This window comes from Ptychodera flava, chromosome 13 (genome assembly GCF_041260155.1).
Source record: "Ptychodera flava strain L36383 chromosome 13, AS_Pfla_20210202, whole genome shotgun sequence".
Classification (NCBI taxonomy): domain Eukaryota; kingdom Metazoa; phylum Hemichordata; class Enteropneusta; family Ptychoderidae; genus Ptychodera; species Ptychodera flava.
Window position 1 is genome coordinate 18,850,719 of NC_091940.1, and position 23,000 is coordinate 18,873,718.

Genomic DNA, 23,000 nt, shown 5'->3' on the forward strand with positions numbered 1-23,000 from the left:
TTCTATGTAAAATTGTGTGTTTCAGCATCAGTCCATGAAGGACTTGGGATGTTGGGGAGGGGATGAGGCTATGTGAATCAACAGGAACAGCTCTGACTGGTACTGCATGGACAAGTTAGTTGGGATCGATGTCCAGCAAACCCTCGACTCACTGTACGACAGAGCATGTGTAATAATACATTTATTATTGAACACCGGCTGACTGCTTCAATGGAGTCTATTGAAGTGTACAAATTTTTTGAGTTCACTCAAGGGTAGCCAACCCACCTGCTACCAAGTGAATTCTTCCAGCAAAGTCCTAGGGCAACAAGGCTACTCTGTAAATGTGCCATGAAGTTAGGGAATTTCCCAGCAGCTGTGAACAAATCTTACACAGAAAGCCTTTGACTTTAGAATTTTAGACTTTCAAAGAGTCAACGAATGTGTCTAGTTCAGTCGTTTTCCCTGTGGATGTAGCTTATTTTCAAGACATTTATTTGAAACACTTATTATTGAGACTTTTTTGGCAAAACAGTCAGCCCAGTGGCCCAGTATAAATATGACACTCATCTACTCTGCAAATAACCTGTGGGTGTGTTCTCTACTATGAATGTATGGTTTTGATTGCAATGGGCATTGTTGCTAGGTCATGATGCACACAAGTGGATACCGATACATATGCACAGACTTTTAACTGCAAATGAGGTATTTGATCATATAGCCTATTGCTTTCATCAGAGGTTATGTTGTAGTGTTCTTCTAAATTTCATTATTGAAATGTACTTTTTGGTTGAGATTTATTTTGTCTTGAAGGACACTGATCCATCAGGCACCTACGTGTTTTCAGGGAATGCAAAATATGACAGGTTGAACTATGCTATTGCAAGCCCCGTTGTGTGTAGGGCTATCGGTGATGTGGGAGTAAGAGATGAAGCAAGTGGGAAGGGCTATAGTTCGAGTCTGGGGGTTAACATACATCTACACATATTGGACCTGAGCTACAGTAGGTTGTACTCTAATAGTTGTTAGTGTCACAGTCAGCTTCATCTGAGAGACTGTCACACATTGTCAAAACTTAAACATGCCAAGTTCATTCATTCACACCATAGTCCATCCTCTGCTGAAATGACGCTTCATCAACATGCAGCACTGATGTCAGGCAGAAAGTAATCTTTGGCGATTTTGTTATGACTATAAAAAACCCAGCAATAATTAATTGGACATTTGCCATGCAAGAAAGTCTCCACCATTTATAGTAATCTTATATCTTTTTCCGTCCTATTTGCTGCAGGATTTTAGTTTGGAGTCCTGCAGTCTTAAAAATGTGTGCAAAAGCCAGGTTCAGTTGTATTTGAAGTTGAGCTCAAAAGTTCTGTTACCTAAACAACATGCTTGAATTTTTCTCAGTTCAACTTTCGTGACTCTTGAAGTGCCAAATAAGTAAGGAATGGTGAAGTGGAAAGCCAACTGCACATTATCAATACATCACCAGCAATATCTTGCCACAATAGTGGCTCAGTTTTATTGTGATAACACTGTTGCAAGGGGCATCAAGTACACATCCATGGTCAATGCAAACTGTCAAATTGTGCGTGTCAAAGTTGGTATAAAATGCCTATAAGATATGCTTCAGCTATTTCAGTTGAAATACAGTATATGAAGGGATTGAATAAGACACCCTGCTGCATAGACATGACATTTTTGAGTACGGTTAATAATACCTGGATAAAACTCACTGAAACAGAGTGACATCTTGACCATAGAAAAGCAGCCATGAACCTACTGAGCAATGAATCCAGTAGAGCCGTAATCACATGGACTTAATTGTCACAATGGAACAACCCTGTATGTCTTTATAGTCAAGGATGCCCTTTTCTATACCCTGAGAATGTGAAAAATTGTGAAAAAACAACAATATTCTTTACGACCACTCTGTACAGCTTCAATATTCATGATGTGATTTGAATTTCTGGCTGTTCTCAAATGTAAAGAGACAAGTTTCTGGTGTTGTGATGACACAGTAACTTGGTGCGGTGTTGTGGAAATCTGTCCAGGAAGCTTTGTATGGTCCATGCACGTTGTAAATATCAGTCCCTGAAGAAAGCTACCTTTCATGGTCGGATCACAACATCATATGTCTTTATCACAGCATGCACCATCTGCCAGTACTTCTGTCGGAGACAAGGTAATTTTGGCTACTTTGAGTGACAAAAGGCAGATAGAGTGATAGACTCAAACACTATCCTTCCATCAAGGTATATCTTCACAGGTTTGTTTCAGAAGGTCATTGAACTGTTTGGGTTGGTCAGCATACACATGATGGCCAGCATTCTCTATCATCTGCAAATGAAGAACAAAAAAGAGAATAAACTTTGGATTGAAATTACCATGTCGTGTATTTGAAAATTGTATCAAGTTCTTCATTCCCAATGGCACCAAGAACAATTGTCATATATATGGGCATAAGACGTAATTATTTTTTCACTCCAACATTCCAGGTCCAGCTACCACTTCACCTCTGAAGGATACAAGTATTTTAACACCCAGATCTTCAGCACCTCCTCAGGGTACACACAAGATGAACACTAAAAACTTTGAAGCAAAACCGTTCATACTACAGAAAATGACAGAGATACATACACATGATAAACTAAGAGACTTTAATTGCATGAGTGTGTGTTTGTGTATGTGTCTGGAAAAACATTGAAAGGTACCATTGATCTTACATGTACTTTCACATAGGAACCCTGTCTTATTTCCTGAGTTTTCCTGCCCATCGATGAATCAATAATGGAGTAGGTCTTGGCACCGTATATGAAGGTTATAGGTATGTCCTGACGAACTTCGTGAATGCGATGGATCATCGGACGCTTAGCAAATCCCCATGACGACATCAAAGTTTTGAAGGCTTTTTCACCACTGCAATGCAATTATCATACTGCTATTGGAACTCTGGAAGTCTTTGGGGTGTACAATTGACAAATTTAGATCTTCTTATGTATGAATTTTTGTTAGGATATATAAATTCTGAAGGAGACCCAAAGCGATAGACTTTGAGATTAAAGCAAGAAAACTCAAGTCTTGATATACCAAATCTAAATATTCTGAAATGAAGAATTTGAACCATTCCTGAATGATTCACAAAACATGAAGTTCAATACAACCTTCACGACTAAGAGGAGTTAAAAATAAATAGCTTGCACTGAGAAAGTCATTTCAAATACAAATCAGGAATTTGCCAGAAAACTGGGAAATCTCAACTCATATTAAGTAGGAAATTACAATGTCATGAATTCTTCACAACATGATTAGCATTTTCGGTTCACAAGTTTGCATACTATGTGAAGACTTTGTCCTGATTTTTTTGCTTACCTTTGATTGATACATCCTTGTCTTTGGAATAAACTGTGCATTAAAAATCCAAATTTTACCTAGATTTTCAGACCCCCAATCTTCAATCTTACCTTGGATCCTGTGCATTGCAATGATAGATGTAGTTGGTGATGGTATCATCATCAAACAGCTCTGAGAATTTTCCCTGAAGGTCAGGCCGTCCTTTCTTGATAAGATCAGGGCCTAAAGGTGGAACAAAAATTACGTCAGTTTACTTCAATGATGTTATTGGATTCAATGCAAAACTGCAAATAAGCGGGTACACATGTTGTGGTACCTACCATTGATACACACATAGCCAAATCAATGCTGATAGCGGAATGAATGTCAAACCATCTGTAACAAAGCGCTATCTAAGCCAACATAGCTTTACAAGAGTCAGTATTTAAGAACCATCATAACCTTCCTCCACGAGATGTGTCATTGGAACAAACAAACAAAGGAGCCAACCATAGATAGCTGTGGGTCCATAGCTGTTGTGTTTTCAAACTGGATTCCTGCCTTTTACGGGCTGGTTTTGACTTATACGATTAAAAGTCAAAACCAGCCTGTAAAAGGCAGGAATCCCTTCTGAAAACACCACAGCTATGGACCCACAGCTAAGAGATATGGGATCCTGATATTTACTTTTTTCAGTGATTTTAGCAGAATTTTTGAGAAACTGGTCTACATATTTCATCAAACTTTAAACAATCTGCATAACAATACAGGTTCTGACCCACCATTAAGTGAAATATTGTTTGGCTGATGTTACATAGACTTGGTTTGTGTTCTCAATATGTAGTTCAAAACAACTGTAAGTAACTGTAAATGTTTAACTAAAATAAGAACAACAGACAGGAATGTTCTCGTGAAAGAAGCCTCATAGGAGTAAAACCATTTGCTGGTGCGTAAAGGGGCAGTCCTAAATCCCTGGTTCTGGCATTAGTCCTTGTTGATATTGAGTATTTACATGGTGTTAGCACTTTGTTTTCCATTGATATTTTTATCAAGGTGGTCAATGTGCTTTTAGATAAAGCTGATAAATAACCTGCCCCTTTAAATTTAACCCTTTCACCACCATGGTTTGGCCCAAACCTATTGTTATCAATGGTGATTTTGGACCTGTTTACAGGGAATTGGGGGTGAACAGGTTAAACAACATTTACAAAACATTTACTGTCAAAGAAAATACTGATGAGATCCACAATTAATTGAAGATGAATCTGAAAGATAACTTAGATTTCTTAGATCTGTTAAAACTCCATGCATCATGTGCAAGGGTTTCAAATACATTTATGGGAACGATGTGGACACACAGAAGCAAAAGTGTAAATCATATCTTGCTTTGAGTCCTTCAGAGCTCGAAGAGGTACCATACCTCATGTTCTATACCTCACAGTGAAAGCTGGCTGAGAATGAATGATGAAATTATCTACATGTTATCACACTTGTGTAACTGCTTTGAGAACTTGTTCCTGAATTTGCCACAGTATTGCCACTGATCAAAGGACTGCATATTGACCAATCATAAAACACATACCAGAGAGTCTATTGTCTGGTAAACTTTGGATAAAGGCAATTGTGTAACATTGCTATACCTTCCAATGTCACATAGCAGCTGAGTCATAGTCAAGCTTTCAAACCATTTAATTTCTTTTTTTCTCAAGAAAACCACAGATACACTAATCAGTTCCTACCTGACTGGTTTCCTGCTAAATACCTAAATAAATACTGCAGAAGCTTACACTGTGAAACAACACTATTCATCTGTTGGTTGTTTGCTACAACTTCACAGCAAATACTCGTCCTGTAAGTGAGACAACATTTAGACAAATTTCATCATTAATTCTTAGCTGGCTTTCACTGTAACCTGATTTTTAAGTACTTTGCCAGACTGAAGAAACCTCGCCAGGGAGTGAATCACTCACCATATGGTCCTGCTGTCCTGACCACGGACAGAATTGTACCAGTGACAGTCATGATGACCGTGCCGATCGCTCTCACCCACACCGGAAACCGCGATTCAAAATTGTCCGGTTTCTCAGGAAATCCCCAGGGGTCAACCAACACAAGATGTTGAACATGATCAGGATATTTCATCGCATAACTGCTGACTAGATAACCGCCAAAGCTGTGACCGACAAGTATCATCTTGTCTAGTTTCAGTTGATTCCTCCATTGTTCCATGCTCTCCACAAACTGCTGCTCGGCAAGTACTGCAGATTTGGAGAACTTTGTCCTTGAGCTTCTGCCAAAACCTAGAAGGTCAAATGCACAGAAGGGCCTCTGCTGGCAGAGGGGATCAATGTTTTGTGCCCAGAGTCCCACGCCTGCACCAAATCCGTGCACAAAGACGAACGGCATCCGTGATGGATGCTTTGAGTTGAACATTAACGTCCACAGTCTGCTCTGTCCTGTGTTACACGGTACAAATCTGCCCTCGTACCTTGTCTTGACATCTGAAATGATAGAGAAAAGGACAATATTCATAGACTTCAATAACATGAGGATGAACAATTCTTTGCTTTGGCCGACCCATCATATTTGTAACAAATTCATTTGGCGCAGTATGCAGGTGTGTGTTTTGTGAACACATCATTCATAGCTGGTAACACCACACGGATTTGCACGTAGAGTTAAAATTTCGATATACTTACACCGTAATATTCGTTTCTCGGCCGCTTCGAGTAGTTCTGCAGAAGAAGGTATCCATTTAAATTTGTAGAACGGCTCGCTAAAATGATAATGAACAACAGCCATACATTTCAATTACAAAAACATAAACAATATAGCTTATTACATGTAAACGTATATCCTGGTATCTTATACATGTATGTACATCGAGCACTGTAGTAGGCTAGCCCTACGAGTATGGTGAGAGTGTCCGGCTTTGGCTACGCCGCCTCCCGTAGCCAAAGCCGGACACTCTCGCCATACTCGTACTGTAGTAGGCACGATCGCAATGACGTATTAAACATTGGTCTGTTTGCCTACGATCGTTCGCTCATGCAAGATGACACAGCAAAGTTGCACGCGATCATCGCAACAATGAATCAAAATATTGAAAACATACGATCCCCAAAGTCGATAAGACGTGAAACCGTGCTAAATATTGAGATGCGAAGTCTATTTCGTGCTACCATTGACCAACTCAGCAGCTGGCCCCCGATGGTCCCTCTACTCCAGATCAGAGTCCAGTGGCCTGACTTACAAAAACAATCAGGTTGGACTGGATATGGTTTCGACCTTCGTAAGAGTATCGAATACGTTCGCTATTCAGTCAAATTAAATCGTGCCTAACAGTACGAAGGATAAATTACATCCCAGAGAAATATGGCTAAGTTTACCTATTTGTTGAAACTTGTGCGCGAGCTTCTGTTTTCATATCCGCCATGTTGAATAACCTCAACCCTTTAAGTAAGTGAAAATGATCGTCTATTCAAGAATACTGCGGCTAGGGAGTCCGGTTTCCCTGAGTCTCGATCCAGAGCGCCGCGCCACGATCGATGGGTAGTCTGGTTCCCTGACCCATTTCCCCGGACGATGCTGAAGTTATTTTCGTATTCGTTTTCGTATTCGTTTTCGTATTCGTATTCGTATTCGTATTGGAGTCACTGACAGAAATTGTTATTTTTAGTCCAGGTTTCAGGTATGAAACGTGCAATATACGATATTTACTGAGGTTTAAATATTGTGATAATTTGTTTCGTAATTCATCTGCCAAATTTGGTTAAATTTACATAAATTTGCATTTGTAGATTTTAAAGAATTTTGTTCACTTCATTTATTTGAAAAAAATACTTAAAATCGGTTGGGATCTGGTAAGGCAGCATCTTCGCTAGCCAATGTCTCTTGACCGGGCAGCTGGATGCACCCCGAAATCAGGTGGTCAGTGCCAAGTAATGGGACTCGTGAGAGCGGATGCAAAGGAGCTGCCCTGGACTGTACCATTGTTTTGCGGGGAGGGCAGATTTTTGTGAGGCGCTGCAAAACGGGTGACTGTTGAAAGCTATGATGAACGGGGGACTTGTCTAGGACAACCATCTGAATAAAAAAATGTGAAAATTGTTATATCCGGTCATCCTTTTGGACTCACTTAGAATGATCATATCCATTTACAATTTGTATTTCAAGTATTTTACTTGATTTTGATATGGCTCTACGTAAACCTGAAATAAATTATAATAACAATACAATACAATACTTTACAAAACTCAGGGAGTGCGGTAAGGCAAAATTACAAAATTGCAAGTTACGACTAAGTTGTACGTGCTGCTACAGGGGAGAAAGTAACATAAATCAATGACAATAGGTAGTTTATCTTTCAGAGTAAAGATGTGAGCAATATTATACATAAAACCGGACCGACCGATAATTCATGTATTACATTCAATCAGGGCTCAAAGTAGCGACCATTTTCAGTCGCATAGGCGACCAAATTTTATGAGATTGCGACTGAATTTTTTTCAAGACATTTATCCATACCGTATACGTGATCAAATACACATATATTCGCTCAGTGTTCACGGAGCATTGTCCTGAAAGGCCACGACCCCAAATACGCATTGAATAAGCATAGCAGTTGAGCGGAGTTACTCAAAGGTTTGAGCGCGTTCTCTCCTCTGCACAGCGCTGCCAATGTGTCTGCTGATGTTATCTTGAATGATCTGTCAAAATATCCCATGAATTTAATGATAAATTTTACTACAATCCAATCAAGTATCAGAAGCAGTTTTAGTGCTGTCACATCATTTCAAATGAACCAATCATAATCCCAGCATAAAATGTCATCAAAATATAGCTGACAAGGGAAAACAAGCAACCAGTAACTGCAACATGTTTCATGCGTTCACGTGCGTAATGAATATTTGCGTTAGTGGCATGTGACCGGCTAGACCATTTCCGGAAATCGTCATTTGGAAAGCAGATCAAAGCATCGGTTTCATCAAGCTTGGACTGGATTATCCTGTTTCATAAAGGTTTTTGTTTTCAGCTAGATCTAAATAGCAAGCAACTTTGTTGAAATATCATGGCAAATCTGCCGGGTAGCGACTGCAATTATGTAGAACCGTGGAGGTAGTAGAGAACAGACCATGGATGGGACTGTGGCGATGACCTCAATGACCCGAGCGAGTTCGATATACGCCACAAGTACCGCTGCGATATCACAGCTAGGATTAAATGCGCATATGCGTTTGAGTTTTGTTCTCTTGCCTACAAAATATCTATCGAAAGTTGATAGTTGCTGCATTTCTATTCAGAGTTTTTGTTGAAAAAAGTAGCTATCTACGGCTAGCGGCTTAATTGGTCCCCCAAACTAGTACTGCTGAAAGTTTTTGGAGTGACCTGCAGAACGGAGTTGTAGAGCGGGGCAAACTGCGTAACACTGAAACTGGATCGCACAGTAACAAATGACGGAAACCGATCGAGCCAGTTGCGACAGCTACTAGACTAGCTGAAGTCTATTTATCATAGAATACAGGTATTTCTCGATATTTCGCGATACAAATTAATTTCCATGCATTCTGGTGTATCTTATCATAACGCAAGTCGATCAACATGTTCTGGCAATGACAGTTGACGCAAACGCAAGGAAGAAAAAGAGATGGGCCGTACTGAAATAAAGACTCTGACAACAGCTCACACATCAATTTAATCTTTATTAGGGAAACAATGTACCGATCGGGACATAGGCCTATGATACCATTTTATTCATCTCGTTTTCTTTTATGACGCTTTCCCACATCATATGAGATGATATTTTCTTTGCGACAGCAGTCTAAATATAGCATGTCATCGACTTAGGGGCATGCGATAACGTTGAGCCCTGCATTCATGTCGTTATGACGATCACTTTCTCAGAGATATCAGTTTAAAACAAGAAAATTACCTTTTAAGTTTACAACTCGTCAAATTGGGCGGGTCAGCTAAATTTCCATTATCGATACTAATGATGTCAACAGAATGTTGAAGTTGGTTGTTGTGATAAAGTTAATACGAAAACGAATACGAATACGAATACGAAAATGATGTTTGTTTAAAAAATCTTTCCTCCAAAGACTACTACTGGCCCACAGGCGCTAATAGCTTGGTAGTCTGCTAAATAGATCGATTTTCGGCTCGATCTATCGATCCCGTGGTCAGTATGCCCGCCACTGTAACCTAGTGTGTATTTTGGTTACAATGGCGCGCATATCGACTACGGGATCGATAGATCGAACCGAAAATCGATCTATTCAACAGACTACCCAGCTAAGGAGTGCCTGTGTACTGGCCGTTTGTTTTTAAAATCTCTCCTCTAATTATAGCAACGATATCTTTCAATGTAGGGCCTAAAAAGATTGGATCTTTTTCAACTTACATTCTCAAATATTGAAGTATCGATATATATTGTCATATAAAAAGCACTTTAAGTTCTGTAAAAACAGAACTTTTATATAATACGTACGAAATTTGGACTAAAAGTAAAAAATTTTGTCAGTGACTCCAATACGAATACGAATACGAATACGAAAACAAATACGAAAACGAATACGAAAATAACTTCAGCATCGTTTTCCCCGGTCCCTCTATTTCCCCACGCCCTCTACCGGGGAAATGGGTCAGGGAACCAGACTAGATCGATGGGCCATCAAATCTCGAGATCCAATCACTTGAACGTTATCCTAGACAAAAAAGTTACACAATTGTATATTCTGCTTTCGTAGAATTTTAAGGGTTTTGAGGCAATCCCCTTAAAAGGACGAAGTCGCTTTTTTACTTTTTTTCTCAATGAAGTTAATTATAATATTGTTCACAATCATGGAAAGTAGTTTGTGTTGTTTGACTCTCTGATACATGTTGAAATGCTGATCAGCTGTGCACAACGTCAACTCTGCTTGCAGCCATGCAAAATTAAACATTCAGTGAGACATTTTAGGGTCTGTACCATAAATCAAGTTCAAAAATTCAGGCATGTAATTGTCACTATACCTGTACTACGCATAGCAAATCATACACTGATTAATGTTTGTTTGTTTTGTAATGAAATCTTAATTAGCGGTGCCTTTCATATTACTAGGGATAACAGTTTCTCTTACGGGGAAATGTTTGTATATCATAAAAAAGCAAGTCAGAAGAAGGAAAACTCAATTTTGTCTTGAGGTCAAAAACAAAATCGCCTGCTTGCATTCAGCAACGGCGTCGGTAATTTTTGACACTTTTGCAGTGATGTGCCGCTGTCAGTTTTTACTCTGAGTGGCTTTTCACTTTATACAAGTATTCAGAGTTTTCTTGATACCACAGAAAGGTAAAAAAGGCAACTTTATCCCTTTAAAGACATGACGCCGTTTTCCAAAATAAATTTCTTTGACACATATGCATTTATAACATCCTATTCTTATCAAAAACATTTGTATCAATTAACAAAATGAAACCTCAGAGCTATAAATGCACAGATATTGCTATTTTTATATTCGGAAAATATATTGTTCATAGCCTTTTCATAGACTTCCACGTATAGTGAATTAACATTATCGACAAAATCCAAAAAATCATTTTTGTACACACACAAGCACCTGCGACTTCAAGCAAACTTGAACCACATTTACATGAATTATCAAACTATTTAAATGTACATATATAACTTGTTTTTAGGGGGAAATGTTAACAGTTTGCCCAATAGACTCCCGTGTATCATGATTTCATATTTTTCGACGAAGCGCTATATCGACTACATTTTGCCTTCTGATAGTTGCGCAAAAAATAGTAACCTTTCCAAAAGGTATGCTTGAAATTTCATGACCCACCTGTAATGTTTGTCCCATCCCTTTGAGGAGAGGGATTCCAAAATTATAGCAAGTCAGAAGGGTTAATTTGAACACATTGTGAGTTTGTTAGGGGGCATTTGAAAAAAATGTGAGAATTTCTTTGTTATTCCTCCCCTACCCCCACCTCCAGAGGTGTTTATGAATGCAGCCTTACCACATTCCGTTACTTAAATGAAGGAATGGTGCCTTTCTGTGAGTTTCCTAGCTTAGTAATATCGGGTAAAACATAGGTAAATAACGTGGAAATAAAGTGTTTTGATAGCGAGTAGAGGGCCCCCTTCGTGACTTTTTGTTTTAGAACATAGCATTGAAGCTAGCACGGTAATCTCTTAACGCTTCCGTACGCAATTACTGTCTAACAGGCGATTTTATTGCAGATGTACGAGCTCTGTCATGAGATGAACTCACAATGAAATTTATACACTAATGAGATAAAAGGTAAAACATGTTATAGCGACTGTCATCAGAACAGAACGCTGGTCCTTTGGCAATGATGCAATACCATGAAGATACTGTTTTGTTTCAGCGTAACTAATGTCTGCAAAGGTTGATACCATGTTACAAAAACGTGAAACTTTGTTCCAAAACTCCATCCCGTATGCTGTATCATGACGTCACAGTTTAAGGTGTCAGCCGCGCATCTGAAAACCCGTGGTTTACAGTTACAGATATAATCGCTCAATAGAATTAAAATCACATAAAAATCATATTTTTCATATTAAAATTCTCCATAGAGCCGTTGATTTGCGACTTGAACCCTTCATAATCGTCTTGAGGGCCAGAATAGGAGAGAACCCGGGCACTGATAACGTAGTAGTACGCCCTCAAGCGACTCGTCCTGACGGGGATACTGAGTGCAGTAGGCTTACGTCATTTTCTCTCATTTCATTTTCTCTCATTCATTTCGTCATTTTCCGGCCAGGACGTCCGATATACTAGGAGTATATTAAGGGGTATATTGGACGCCCCCCCCCCCCTGGGACGCCCAGGCCGGCTGGCCGCCTATGTCATACACAACTCATACATATACAGCGTTTTTATCGAGTGCTGCTCCGCAGAAAGGAAGCTCAACCCGGATGAAATACTAATTTGGTTTTAGTGATATCATTGTTTCATAATTATGATTTTTCATTTTTAATAATTACGAAAATAATATCATATTTTAGACTGCTAATGTCCAGTTCGCCTGTGCTCCCGTGCGAAAGTACCGTATTACACGTTTAACTCAGACCTAGTTTACACTGACTGCAGTATGTTTGAGGCCGGTAAAAGGACTCTGGTTTATAAGGTCTAAATTACCGATCTACACCATCATATTCCTCATGCAGTGAGAGATGCTTTGGAAAGCAGTATTGAAGAAATTTTGAGGGCATGATCGGAAGGAAGTCAAACAGAATACAATACAAGTGAGTAGCATAAACCAAAAAAGAAAATATTGTAGTCGTACATTTGTTGCTACACTTTATTAAGAAATGCGATGAACCATGGCATACATAAACTAAAAAGCAAAAATGTTGCAGTATCCTCTTCTTCTTTTGCATGAATTCAATGACTTAAAAAAAATCGAAATTCCTTAACTTCATAAACTATCACGTCGAACAACACTGAAAAAATTGAATTGGTCGGAAACATTGAAGTGGTGTTTTGGTTGAGTGGCCTAAAGTAAATAGGCCAGAAGCTAGCAATTATACGAGATTACAAAGTTGGTGAAATGGATTCTTGGCAAAACAAAACTGTACCCGGTCTGACAAGGCCATATGCACGCCGGTAAACTTGACAAAGACTGAATAGTATTCGAGATTGATGATATGATTCAGTGGGCCCGCGGATTCTTTCAATAGCACAATACGTGCCCTTGGTGTAATGGCTACTATGATTTGCAAAAGCGAGACGTACAATTAAAAACCAAGAGAGAGAGAGTGAGAGAGGGGTGTTGGGGTGGGGTTGTTTGGGTGATGCAGTCGTCGATGTTCCCTTGGTGATGAGATGACCTGAGTAGTGAACGCCATGGTAATGGTTACGCCACATATCAGCAACATTAGCTTCGCCAGTACAGCCACCCACATTGTTTGGCCTGGACGAACACTTTTTACAAAATTTTTTGTGATTTCTACCAAAAAGATTTTTGGCCATAGCATCTGCTTCCATTTGCTCTTCATTAGCTCGACACGCCCGTAACGCATACTTAAAGCGAGCATGAGTACAACGTTTAAAGTCATACAGTGGCCCATGCCTGAGTTTACCAAACTCACGCCATGATTTAAATGCGTCACGGGCAATTTCATAAATCTCTTTTAAATGGTCATTCCAACCAACAACTGTACATCTTTTACTGTTTTTGGTACCCGAGCTAATTTGAGTGCCAGCAAAATGTAAACTATTAATGATATATTGTCATAAAAATCAGAAATAATTTCCGCATGATTCTCGTCTTTACAGTGAATATCTTTACAGCATAATGAATCAGTAGTAATATCAATATCTGAAAGAAGTCTGTCTGAGACAGCAGTGTACAATGTCACGTTGTTTGTTGCTGACCCTACACCAGTTTAAATTCAGCTCTGGTTTACAATAGGGAATGTCTGAGCTACTCAAGTCAAACGAAGGCAAGATAGCAACATTGCATGTAATACTGAGAGGAACATGATCTGATAACATCATGTCACGCAATATTTCCATAGACTTTATACATTGGTGACTGCTATATGTAGATATACAATGATCTAACCATGACGTGGAGCCATGCATATCACTAACATATGTAAAGGAATTATCAGGCAAAAAGAGCTTGTCGGAAATACAGTAATTATAGTCATTACAGAAATTTGTAATGACGAACCAAATAAGGAATTGTGATCTGAATTCCAATCACCGATAACCATACTACAGTAGCAATCACTCGCTGTAACAATCGAGTGAAGTTTTGCCAAGTAATCAGTAAATTCATCGTAGTTTTCTCTACTACAAGTTGGTAAATATACATTAAGAATTAAGTTTACTCTCACTGAATCAACAGAGACGCAAAAAGAAGCGTATGAGTTGTATTTTTGTCGGAAGTCTCTCGCAATCAGCAACATCGACATGCATGGTATAGTTAGCCATGGGTAATATCACAATCACCGTCTCCAACGGTGTCAATGTCACTGTGCCAGTTCCGATGAATTCTGGATATCAGGGTGTTAGGCTATTTCTTGCTGCTGTTGAAACAGTCGACGTGATAGTAATATTCGCCGTTGACCTTTTTGAAGACCACGAGAGTATTCCCCTGGTCAAAGACCGTTCCATCTTCTCTGAACAGGGTGTACGTACCGCAGTCATATGCGAAATCACCACAGCCAGCCATTTCTGTGGATTGGAAGACAAGCTTCACTCCACCCGCCTCATAAATGGACTTACAACATTCTTCAGCGGCTGATAGATTGAAAAAGAGAATTCTGATTGGAGGTATGCGGCAAGACGATTGTATAGATATGGCATGAAATGGTATCATTATGGGTATTACTGAGACCATATTCAACCATTGTGATTAAAGTCAACTGTACAGGTATTCTGTGTGCTGTGTTGTGCTTTTTGATGCCATCATTACCACGACAGCATGCTGATCACCAGATTGAGAACACCAGACTACCGACAAAGTAAAGATAAAACAACTCAAATACATCTGATTTTACACCAACCTTGCTACGTAGTAATGGCGCAGAGATTCTCCGTCATTCAGGATTTTCACGGATAATGCTTCAATTGAGTGTCAAGAAATTAAAGTACTTTGAAATTCGTACATAGCTGCACAGGAATTTCGCTTGCACCGGCACAGTGAGTCCTGATTCGAAAACAATGATAAATGCGTGTTATCTCGTCAAGATACAGCGGGACCGTACTTACCTTTCCGTCCGATTTGCACGTCCATGCCCGGTGATAGCATTTTACAATCTTCCGTATAGAGCTCAGAGAGAGACTTCATGTCACATGCTGCGAAGTATTCCATAAACTTAGCGTTAAGACGCTTGGTAACTTCACTCAGAGCAGGGTCAGACATGGCGAGGCGAAGTCCAGTGTACAACTGTTAGCACGGTTGTCTGAACGGTGTTTGACCTCGATTAGGGACGAACCCTGAACTATCCCAGGGGGACTGAGAAGACCTGTTGAGGAACATGGCTAATACTAAGCAACATCAGAAACAAATCAAACCATATTTTGCAATAACTGGCGCCGTTCTAAATTTAGAACTTACTTGCAGAGTGACCGTTAAAAATCACGCTGGGTCAACATTCATAGTTTCTTAAAACTGTAAAATAATAGACTCAGTGCTGGAGACACCTCTCTCTACAACAATAGTGGTAAAAACCCATAAATATCCACACAGATAGACAGAGAGACAGAGGCAGAGGGACAAAAATAGAGACAAAGACAGAAAGACAGACAGACAGACAGACAGACAGACAGAGAAATAGAGACTGACCGACACCGAACAGACGGGAACAGACAACGATCTGAGGAAACGGAGATTACAACAAATAAAACAGAATCAGATGATCTGTACGGATGACTGTAAGTCAGAAGTGTTCAACAAGATGGATAATTAGGCTAGATTTTCATTTTCTTCAAATGAAAAAACAACAAACTAGTCAAGCCACGATTTAGCATACAGGTTTCTATCTAGACCCAAACGATGGACTTTCTAATATGCGACGAATTCTGTCTATCACTTAGCTGCAGTACAGTAGCTCGAGGTTTTGCCTGGGTATTTGGGTCGGGCAATTACCGTCCGACCTAAATACCCAGGCAAAACCTCGAGCTACTGTACTGCAGCTATCTATCACTTAGCTACAATAATTGTAGCCTTGGTTGGCCGTGAGGCTTGGGCTTCTGTCGTGCGGCTCGTGCCTTGCCCCAACCAAGGCACAAGCCGCACGACAGAAGCCCAAGCCCCACGGCCAATCAAGGCTACAATTATTGCAGCTATCTATCACTGTGCTTGACTGTCAATCACTGGTAACCCTGAGGATGTTCCAGGGATCTAGGGAAGGGTCAGAATGTGGGCATACATTAGTGTTGCCTCCAAAGTCGGAGTTGACATTTTTCGGGGTGGGCAGTGCTCGCATGAACTTGCGGTTTTCTTCCGAATTCAACACTGTCCTTGTTTTCAGTCCTGTAAACACCAGCATGATACTCCGCCGATATTTTTCAATTTTGACCACCCCTCTCAAGATGCCATTGTCGATCCCTCGACCTTCACCGGTCAGTGATTCAGTAGTCAAAGGATTGTCGAGTCTCTTTTTGTAGAGACCCAGTTGAATATAAAGTGAAGTAAATGGCGTGTTTACTTGTCGTTTGAAAAGGGTACGTCTATTCAAAAAGAAGGTCATTTTAGTTCAGGACGACAAACCAGCGTCGGTTCTTCGGTGCCCTTCTTCAGAACGTTTGTTGTCGGCAACAAAACTATGGTTGAGGTGAGAGTAACACAGTTAGGAATAATGGGAAAGCCATACCACGGAAATTTCGAGGGCCATTTCAAAAAACAACAACAATAAACCACATTTGGCCTCATGCGTATATGGAATGCTTTAAGTCTTACATTTGTAGTTACAGAATGATTCTTTATTGAAATAAGCTGTGGGTCCATTTTCGGACCGGATATCTGACTTTTACGTGCTGGTTTTGACTTTTACGTTATTAACGCCGCCACGCGTTAATAGATATTTTTTTGTGGTTTGCATGGTTGAAGTAGTGCATAAAAAATTTGAAGCCAATTGGAGAAGCATTTCAGAGAAGCTGTGAATATGCTAGATGAAAAAACTTTTTGAATTAGGCCCTATTAATAAATGTCAAGGGTATCAGACAAGAACTTCTGAGAAACATGTGGAAACAAAAATTTTGACCAAAAATGGCAAATTTCCCAAAATTTGAACAAATCTTAAATAGTTCACCCCTATGGACCTACTTGCATACCAAATATCGAAGCTGTCTGATCAGCAATTTTGAAGATCTTAAAGGTGTCATAAGTTCAATATATCATATTTAGTTCATCTGTAGGAGCCTGTATACCAAATGTAAAAGCTATCAGGCGAGTTTTTTTTTGAGAAATAATTTTTTTGACCATAAATGGCAAAATTGCCCCAAAAATACAAAATGATTATTGTAGATTTCATCACAATTTAAACAATTGCGTCTAGAGGTCAAAAACAAAATCGCCTGCTTGCATTCAGCAACGGCGACGGTGAACTCTTAGTGACTTTTCACTTTATACAAGTATTCAGAGTTTTCTTGATACCACAGAAAGGTAAAAAGACATAACGGCGTTTTCAAAAATAAATTTCTTTAACACACATGCATTTATAACATTCTATTCTTATCAAATACATTTGTATCAATTAACGAACACCTATAAATGCACAGATATGCTAGTTTTATATCGGAAACAGCTTGTTCATCGTTTTTATAGACTTCCATTTATAGTGAATTAACATAATCGATAAAATCCAAAAATCATGTTTTTGTACACACAGGCACTTTTTGCCTGCCACTTCAAGCAAATTACATGTACACGAACTATCAAACTATTTAAATGTACAGATATAACTTGTTTTTAGGGGGAAATGTTAATAGTTTGCCAAATAGACTCCCGTGTATCATGATTTCATATTTTTTCGACGAAGCACTATATCGGCTACATTTTGCTTTCTGATAGTTGCGCAAAAAATAGTAACCTCTCCAAAAGATATGCTTGAAATATCATGACCCTTACGCAAAAAAGTTGTGACCCACCTGTAATGTCTGTCCCATCCCTTTGAGGAGGGGGATTCTAGCAAGTCAGGCGGAAGGGTGAATTTGAACGCATTGTGAGTTTGTTGAGGGACATTTGAAAAAATATGAGAAATTTTTTGATTCCCCCTTCCACCTCCAGAGGGGTTTGTGAATGCAGCCTCACCACATTCCGTTACTTAAGATGTCTTTCTGTGAGTTTCCTAGCTAGTAATAGTGGATAACACATAGGTGAACAACGTGGAATTAAAGTATTTTGATAGCGAGTAGAGGGCCCCTTCGTGACTTTTTTGTTGTAGAACATAGCCTTAGGGTTAGCACGGTAACTCTTTACGCTTCCGTACGCAATTACTGTCTAACAGGCGATTTTATTGCAGATGTACGAGCTCTGTCATGAGACGAACTCACAATGAAGTTTTTACACCAAAAGGTAAAACATGTTGTAGCGATTGTCATCAGAACAGAACGCTGGTCCTTTGGCAATGATGCAATACCATGAAGATACTGTATCGTTTCAGCGTCACTAATGTCTGCAAAGGTTGATACCATGTTACAAAAACGTGAAACTTTGTTCCTAGCTCTAATATCCCGTATGCTGTGTCATGACGTCACGGGGGGAGGTGTCAGCCGCGCATCTGAAAACCCGTGGTTTACAGTTACAGATTTAATCGCTCAATAGAATTAAAATCACATAAAAATCATATTTTTCATATTAAAATTCTCCATAGAGCCGTTGATTTGCGACTTGAACCCTTCATAATCGTCTTGAGGGCCAGAATAGGAGAGAACCCGGCACTGATAACGTAGTAGTACGCCCTCAAGGGACTCGTCCTGAAGGGGACACAGCGTGCAGCAGGCTTACGTCATTTTCTCTCAAACTCTCCTTCAGGATGAACGTTAGGGTGGAAGTTGAAAATCGCATACCATTTTGTAACTATGCAGATGATAGCACCATACTGATGTGGAGTCAGCCACGATGCTGCACTCCCGTGCGGAAGTAACGTACTACTGTAAAGCTCCGTAAGCTCTATCTTTTGGCTATTTTTTCAGAACTTTTGTTTTGTGCTTTCCCTACACTTTCTGCATTGAATCCCTAAACTGTAATTTAATGCCAAGTATTTAACATATCAATACAACTTATATGAGTATAATCCACATTGTTATTATTGAAAATCGTATTCAAGTCCGGACTAGAATTCATTTGTCAACAATAAACAATGATCACTACACACATACAAGCTGTGTTGACAAAAAGAATACTCGAAATTTCAGCATAACAAATGGATTAGGGTCGTCAGACAAGGTAGTTGATATACAGAAGCAGAATACTGAAAAACTTGCAACATGTCCCTTTAAACGTTTAACTCAGGCCTAGTTTTGCAGACACTGAATGCAGCAGGTTTGCGGCCGGTGAAAGGACTCTTTACAAGGTCTAATTACCGATCTACACTATCATATTCCGCATGCTGTGAGAGGTACTTTGGAAAGCAGCATTGAAGAAATTTTAGGGCTATATTGGAAGAAAGTCAAACCGGACTGCAATAAACCGAAAAGAAAATAATATTGTAGTCGTACATTCGTTGTTAAATTTTATTAGAGATGCGATGAACACACATATTATACTTTCTAGGAAACAAAAATGTTGCAGTATTCTACTCTTCTTTTACATGAATTCGACGACCAGGAAAAATCGAAATTCTTTGACTTCATAAACTATCATGTCCAACTACAATAAAAAATGGCGTTGATCGCGGAAAAAATTAGTGATGTTTTGGTAGAGTGACCTAGTAGGCTAGAAGCTACAAGATTGCAAAAGTCGGTGAAAATCGGTTCGTTGCAAAACAAAAAACATAACTGCACCCAGCCAAGGCGACGCAGGTAAGTTGACAAAAACTGAATGGTATTCGAGATTGATGATATGATTCAATGGAGATTCTTTCAACATCACAAAACGTGCCCTAGTGTAATGGCTACTATGATTTGAAGCTAATTATAATTATATTATATATCATTATATGAGGTTCTCTTGGTGATGAGGCCTTGTAGGTGAGTACAACTGAGTGTTCTTGGTGATGAGGTAGTTGAGTACAACTGAGTGAAGTACTTCTGTCATCTGTCAGTAATGATATAAATGTCCAGTATTGATCAGCTATAGACAAATTTAAATTACGACTGGTTTCGGATTATTCAGTTATAGTTAGCCTCAGAGTAATCACCGTGTCAATATCGATCTCTATGTGTCAATTACGGTGAATTCTGAATATCAGGGCGTTGGGTTATTTCTTGCTGCTGTTGAAACAGTCAACGTGAAAGTAATATTCGCCGTTGACCTTTTTGAAGACCACGAGAGTATTCCCCTGGTCAAAGACCGTTCCATCTTCTCTGAACAGCGTGTACGTTCCGCAGTCATATGCTAAATCACCGCAGCCAGCCATTTCTGTGGATTTTATGACAAGCTTCACTCCACCCGCATCATAAATAGACTTACAGCATTCTTCAGGGGCTGAAAGATTGAAAAAGACGATGCTGATTGGAAATGTGCGGCAAGAAGACCGATAGATGAGGCATGAAATGATATTATGGGTTGTCAGTAATACTGAGATCATCATAAACTAGAAGGAATAAAATTCGGGGACGTGGCTCCACGCATCTAATAATTTAATAATAATATTAAAACTTTTATAGAAGTGGTGGTTGTCAGTTGTGAGTTATTAGAAAGGGTGAGTATTTAGAGAGAGTGGTGGACATACGTGAGGGCTTACTCCTCATGGCAAAGACAGGGTATGCTTTATTTTATATGTGAGATTGTATTAGAAACTTTTTAAAGTATCATTTATTTACTGTATTTCTAAACAATCAACAAAAAAAAACAATGAACAAACAAACACCATTATTTATTGACAAATATGAACACAAATACAACTCTTTATTCGTTCTTTATTGTATATGGAAATAATCATACGTAACAAATAAACAAACACGGATAAACAAACAAGCAAATAAACAAGGAGCCAGAGCTTCCCACGCATGGACTGTATGATACATTCGAATAATCATTTCGTGACATTTACAAATAGGGGTCAAGTGATCGCACGCTTTGGAAACATTTGCGTTCTCTGACAAAACATACATACATTTTTTTTCAGTTTCAATCAGTATTTTCGACTCACGTTTAGTTGATAAACATTCAAGACAAGATTCGGTGTCAATGAATGCCTGAAACATGACAAAATTATGGGATTCAAGGACCAAACACGGCACGCCCGATCAGTAGCGTGACTTCTTCACAACAGGCTTTGATAGGGGAGCTTCTTGTTTTAAGTCAATTGTACGAATATTGGTTAAGTTCCCCACCTATGCTATGTGCAGTACTTTTTGATGCCACCATCACCATAACAACAGCTGATCAGCAGATTGGGAACACCAGAATGCCGACTAAGTAAAGGTGAAACAACCCAAATACATCTGATTATAAACTATGCTTGCAAGTAATAAGTATGTACATTTGTCGGGCCAGTGTACTAAAGGGAATGGAGAGATATATTCTCCGTCATTAAGGATTTTCATTGGATAGTTTCACCTGTCAAGGTATTAAAGCACTTTTAAGTTCACACATAACTGCAAAGGAATGTTAGCCCTGTTTCGAAAAGAATGATACATGCGTGTGACCTCGTTAAAATACAGTAATGCCAGGACGGCACTCACCTTTCCGTCCGGTTTGCAGGTCCATGCCCGGTGTCAGCATTTTGCAATCTTCCGTATAGAGCTCGGAGAGAGACTTCATGTCACATGCTGCGAAATACTCCATAAACTTCTCGTTAAGACGCTTGATAGCTTCATTTAAAGCAGGGTCAGACATAGCTGCAGTACAGTAGCTCGAGGTTTTGCCTGGGTATTTGGGTCGGACGGCAAAACCAGATCGATCTGGTTTTGCCGTCCGACCCAAATACCCAGGCAAAACCTCGAGCTACTGTACTGCAGCTAGGTCAGACATGGCGAGGCGAAGTCCAGAGTGTTGTAAAGGTTTTACCACGGTTGTCTGAACGTCAAATCGTTTGGCCTTAACCATAGACCCTCGAGGGTCTATGCCTTAATTAGGGACGAACCGTCAACTATCGGGGGTGAACTTAGAAGCCCTGTTGAGGAACATGGCTGTATATGTACATGGATATTTTCTTCATCATTCAACAAAACAAACTGTTCGAGCCATGATTCCGCATATAGTTTTCTTTCTAGACCCAAACAGTGGATTTTATTGGACGAATTCCACATTTTACATACAGAGTGCTTGTCTATCTATCACTGGTAACCCTGTGATGTATCGTTAGTTCCAGAGATTTAAGGTCAGAATATGGGCATACATTGATGCTGTCTTCAAAGTCGGAGTTGATATTTTTCGGAGTGGGCAGTGAATGCATATACATGCGATTATCCGAGAATTTAACATGTTCATTGTTTCCAGTCGTGTAACACATAGTTCTAAGCAACCATCATGAACGAAAAAATCAGACTGTCACTCCGCCGATACCTTTCAATAATGACCACTCCTCTCAAGATTCCATTATCTGTCCCTAGGCTTTTACGGTCAGTGTAGTCAAGTGAAGTCCAGTCTATTTTTGGAGAGACCTAGATGCATATAAAGCGGGGCACAGTACTTGTTGTTTGAATAGAGTCCATCTATTCTAAAAGGAGGTCATTTTAGGTCAGGACGACAAAGCAGCGCGGCTAGTCTCGTCGGTTCCTGTTGGCCTTAGGACTATGGTTTTAAATAGGGGGCTTAATCAGTGACTTAATGAGGGATACAGTGAGGGATCGGGAGGGATCCTGGAAAACTCGTGCCACGGAGATTTCGGGGGTCATGGCAAAGGCATAACTAACCACACTTAATGAGGGATACTGTTAGGGATCGGGAGGATTCTGGAAAACTCGTGCCACGGAGATTTCGGGGGTCATGTCAAAGGCATAACTAACCACACTTAATGAGGGATACTGTTAGGGATCGGAGGGATTCTGGAAAACTCGTGCCACGGAGATTTCGGGGGTCATGGCAAAGGCATAACTAACCACACTTAATGA

At 39.6% G+C, this 23,000-nt stretch overlaps 1 protein-coding gene and 2 long non-coding RNA genes across 3 annotated transcripts; all 3 read right to left on the minus strand.

Annotated features, from left to right (window-relative positions):
* Nucleotides 1–1,450: 1,450 nt before the first annotated feature.
* LOC139147707 ((Lyso)-N-acylphosphatidylethanolamine lipase-like) lies at nucleotides 1,451–6,853 on the minus strand. Its single transcript, XM_070718874.1, has 6 exons — nucleotides 6,702–6,853; nucleotides 6,012–6,088; nucleotides 5,283–5,813; nucleotides 3,444–3,555; nucleotides 2,706–2,898; nucleotides 1,451–2,319 (listed from the first exon to the last, which is right to left on the minus strand). Exons 1-6 carry the CDS (start codon nucleotides 6,746–6,748, stop codon nucleotides 2,230–2,232), a joined length of 1,050 nt encoding a protein of 349 aa, XP_070574975.1. The 5' UTR covers nucleotides 6,749–6,853; the 3' UTR covers nucleotides 1,451–2,229.
* A 6,682-nt stretch (nucleotides 6,854–13,535) lies between these two features.
* On the minus strand, nucleotides 13,536–15,261 carry LOC139147708 (uncharacterized). The gene is made up of 2 exons (XR_011555783.1): nucleotides 15,045–15,261; nucleotides 13,536–14,573 (listed from the first exon to the last, which is right to left on the minus strand). It is a non-coding gene; the product is annotated as an uncharacterized lncRNA (long non-coding RNA).
* Nucleotides 15,262–19,500: 4,239 nt separating this feature from the next.
* On the minus strand, nucleotides 19,501–22,081 carry LOC139147709 (uncharacterized). The gene is made up of 2 exons (XR_011555784.1): nucleotides 21,630–22,081; nucleotides 19,501–20,427 (listed from the first exon to the last, which is right to left on the minus strand). It is a non-coding gene; the product is annotated as an uncharacterized lncRNA (long non-coding RNA).
* Nucleotides 22,082–23,000: the final 919 nt, after the last annotated feature.

Coding starts and splice junctions, on each gene's coding strand:
- LOC139147707 (XM_070718874.1), bottom strand. CDS start 6,748: ATGGCGGATATGAAAACAGAAGCTCGCGCACAAGTTTCAACAAATAG. Junction 3,556..5,282: donor CAGGACAGCAGGACCATATG/GTGAGTGATTCA, acceptor TTCCACCTTTAG/GCCCTGATCTTATCAAGAAA. Junction 2,899..3,443: donor TGCAATGCACAGGATCCAAG/GTAAGATTGAAG, acceptor ATTGCATTGCAG/TGGTGAAAAAGCCTTCAAAA.